The 2,196-nt window shown below is 38.6% G+C and overlaps 1 protein-coding gene across 1 annotated transcript; it reads right to left on the minus strand.

Moving 5' to 3' along the window:
* Positions 1-6: 6 nt before the first annotated feature.
* Positions 7-1,770, minus strand: LOC107472610 (MDIS1-interacting receptor like kinase 2-like; the record flags this gene model as incomplete). Its single annotated transcript, XM_016092115.1, has 3 exons — positions 1,683-1,770; positions 1,515-1,581; positions 7-1,249 (listed from the first exon to the last, which is right to left on the minus strand). Coding segments are annotated over exons 1-3 (1,398 nt in total), but the record flags the coding sequence as incomplete, so codon positions are not given.
* Between the last annotated feature and the right edge of the window lie 426 nt (positions 1,771-2,196).

Genomic DNA, 2,196 nt, shown 5'->3' on the forward strand with positions numbered 1-2,196 from the left:
GATGCTTCCCTCTAGTCTGTTGATGCTCAAGTTCAATTCAACCAATTTGGGTAACTGCATAACTTCTCTTGGTATGTTGCCACTCAACTCATTTCCTGCTAGGCGCAAGAATGTCAGATTCTTCAATGATCCTATTTCTGGTGGAATGCTTCCTGAGAGATGATTGTTACTGATACTGAGTTCGAACAAGTTTTTCATATTCCCTAGTTCTTTTGGAATCCATCCATTCAGTTGGTTTGAAGAAAGGCGAAGCATACCCAGATTAGTAGCCTCAACAATTTGTGGTGGTATAGCACCAGAAATATTGTTGTTGGACATGTACAAGCTCTGAAGCTTAGGGCTCTTTCCCCAGTTTGGTGAAATCTGGCCATAAAACTTGTTATCACTCAGATCAATATGTACTGAATTCGGATATATGCCGAAAATTTCTGCAATGTCACCTTCCAACTGGTTTCCCTGTAATGTGAGTCTAGCAATGTTAGAACAACTCTTCAAGCTTCTTGGCACTGATCCAGTAAAATGGTTGTTCTCAGCATTGAAGTCTGAGAGTAATCCACCTGAGCAGATTTGAGTTGGCAAATGGCCAATGAAATTGTTATTGGACACTGAAAGCATCTTCAAACTTGTCAAGTTATTAATGCCCTGTGGAAGGGTGCCATTAAACTTGTTGGTGGAAAATTCTAGCTCATGGAGGCCTTTCAAGTTTCCAATTGTTTCAGGGACAGTTCCAGAGAGGTTGTTTGTATGGAAGCTCAAGTAATTCAAATCGACCAGATTACCTATAGAGGCAGGAATTGGTCCAGAAAAATTATTAAAGCCGAGGTGTAATCTGAAGAGCTTTGTCAAGTTTCCCAATGTGGAAGGAATGGATCCAGAAAAGTGATTCTCATCAAGTGCAAGGGAATCTAAATTGGCCAAGTTTTCTATGGAAGCAGGGATGGATCCATAAAGGTTATTGTTATTAAGCTCTAATGCGGTCAAGTTAGACATGTTCCAGATGGAGGGTGGAATTGACCCAGAGAGTGTGTTATTAGAAAGGTATAATTGTTGCAAATTGCTCAAGTTACCAATGGTAGGAGGGATAGCCCCAGAGAGAGTGTTGCTTGAGAAATCAATCCAATGAAGGTTTGTCATCATTCCTATTTCCACTGGAATGGAACCAGAAAGATGATAATTATCTATGAAAGAAAGATACTCAAGGTTGACCAATTTGCCAATCCCAGTAGGAATATTAAGAGTGCATTTGCTTCTTCATTCTTCTCATCACTTGCAGCTAAAGCCACACAAGAGAGTTTCACAAGGACATAGAAGAGGAATATTAAGAGATTTTTTCTCGACATAGTTCAACCTTCTGTGTACGGATTGAATTAATGGATGGTATGTTGTGGCTGGTGATGATTGATCAGTTCTGTGCACTCTAGAAAATGATATCAATCAATCTATTCTTAATATATAAAAATAGGTACATAGGTTTACCCACATTACTTCTAAGTTATTTCTCTTCTTCTACTTACGCCATGTCAGCACTATCGCTTACTTGGCAAAATTTCAGAATCCACCACTCAAATCTTGCCAAATCAACTTTTATTTTCAAATAAAAAAAAAACACAAAAAATAAAACCAACAACTTAACTTTTACCAAAAAACTCTGAAAACCAAAGAGTTTATTACTTTTCTCATACTTCTCGAAACCCTCTTCCTGTTGGCACCTCTTCCGTACCAAGATCTAATTTCCTCCATCCACTTCCCACTTCCGGTCCCATGAGTCATTGTTTTTTCCTCGAAACAAATTGTTCATTGGAATGTCTATCCCCGACGGAGCTCGATTCTGGGTCTCAGACCAACTCCATTCCTCCTGTTGCGTTTTTCCTGCTGGTGCTCAATTCTGGGTCTCAGACCAATGTCACCATTCAGCGCTGCCAACGTAGGAAATTCGTCTCAGGTATCTTCCTAAAGATTTTCATTCTTTGACCATGTCTTATTCTCTTTATTGTAGAACGATTTGCGTAATAACAGATGGAAATAGTTAATATCCAAAATTGCTAGATTAAAGAGGCAGAGAGCAATCCTTTCAAAGAAAGGAAGACAAGAAGATGTGCCTCCAACATATGATTATGCAGCTTGGTTTGTTTAACATAATTTTTATTGCACCTTTCTTATTTTATTATAAATTGATTCATAAGGTGATTTTGATGC

The sequence above is a fragment of the Arachis duranensis genome, unplaced genomic scaffold (assembly GCF_000817695.3).
Source record: "Arachis duranensis cultivar V14167 unplaced genomic scaffold, aradu.V14167.gnm2.J7QH unplaced_Scaffold_200336, whole genome shotgun sequence".
Classification (NCBI taxonomy): Eukaryota; Viridiplantae; Streptophyta; class Magnoliopsida; order Fabales; family Fabaceae; genus Arachis; species Arachis duranensis.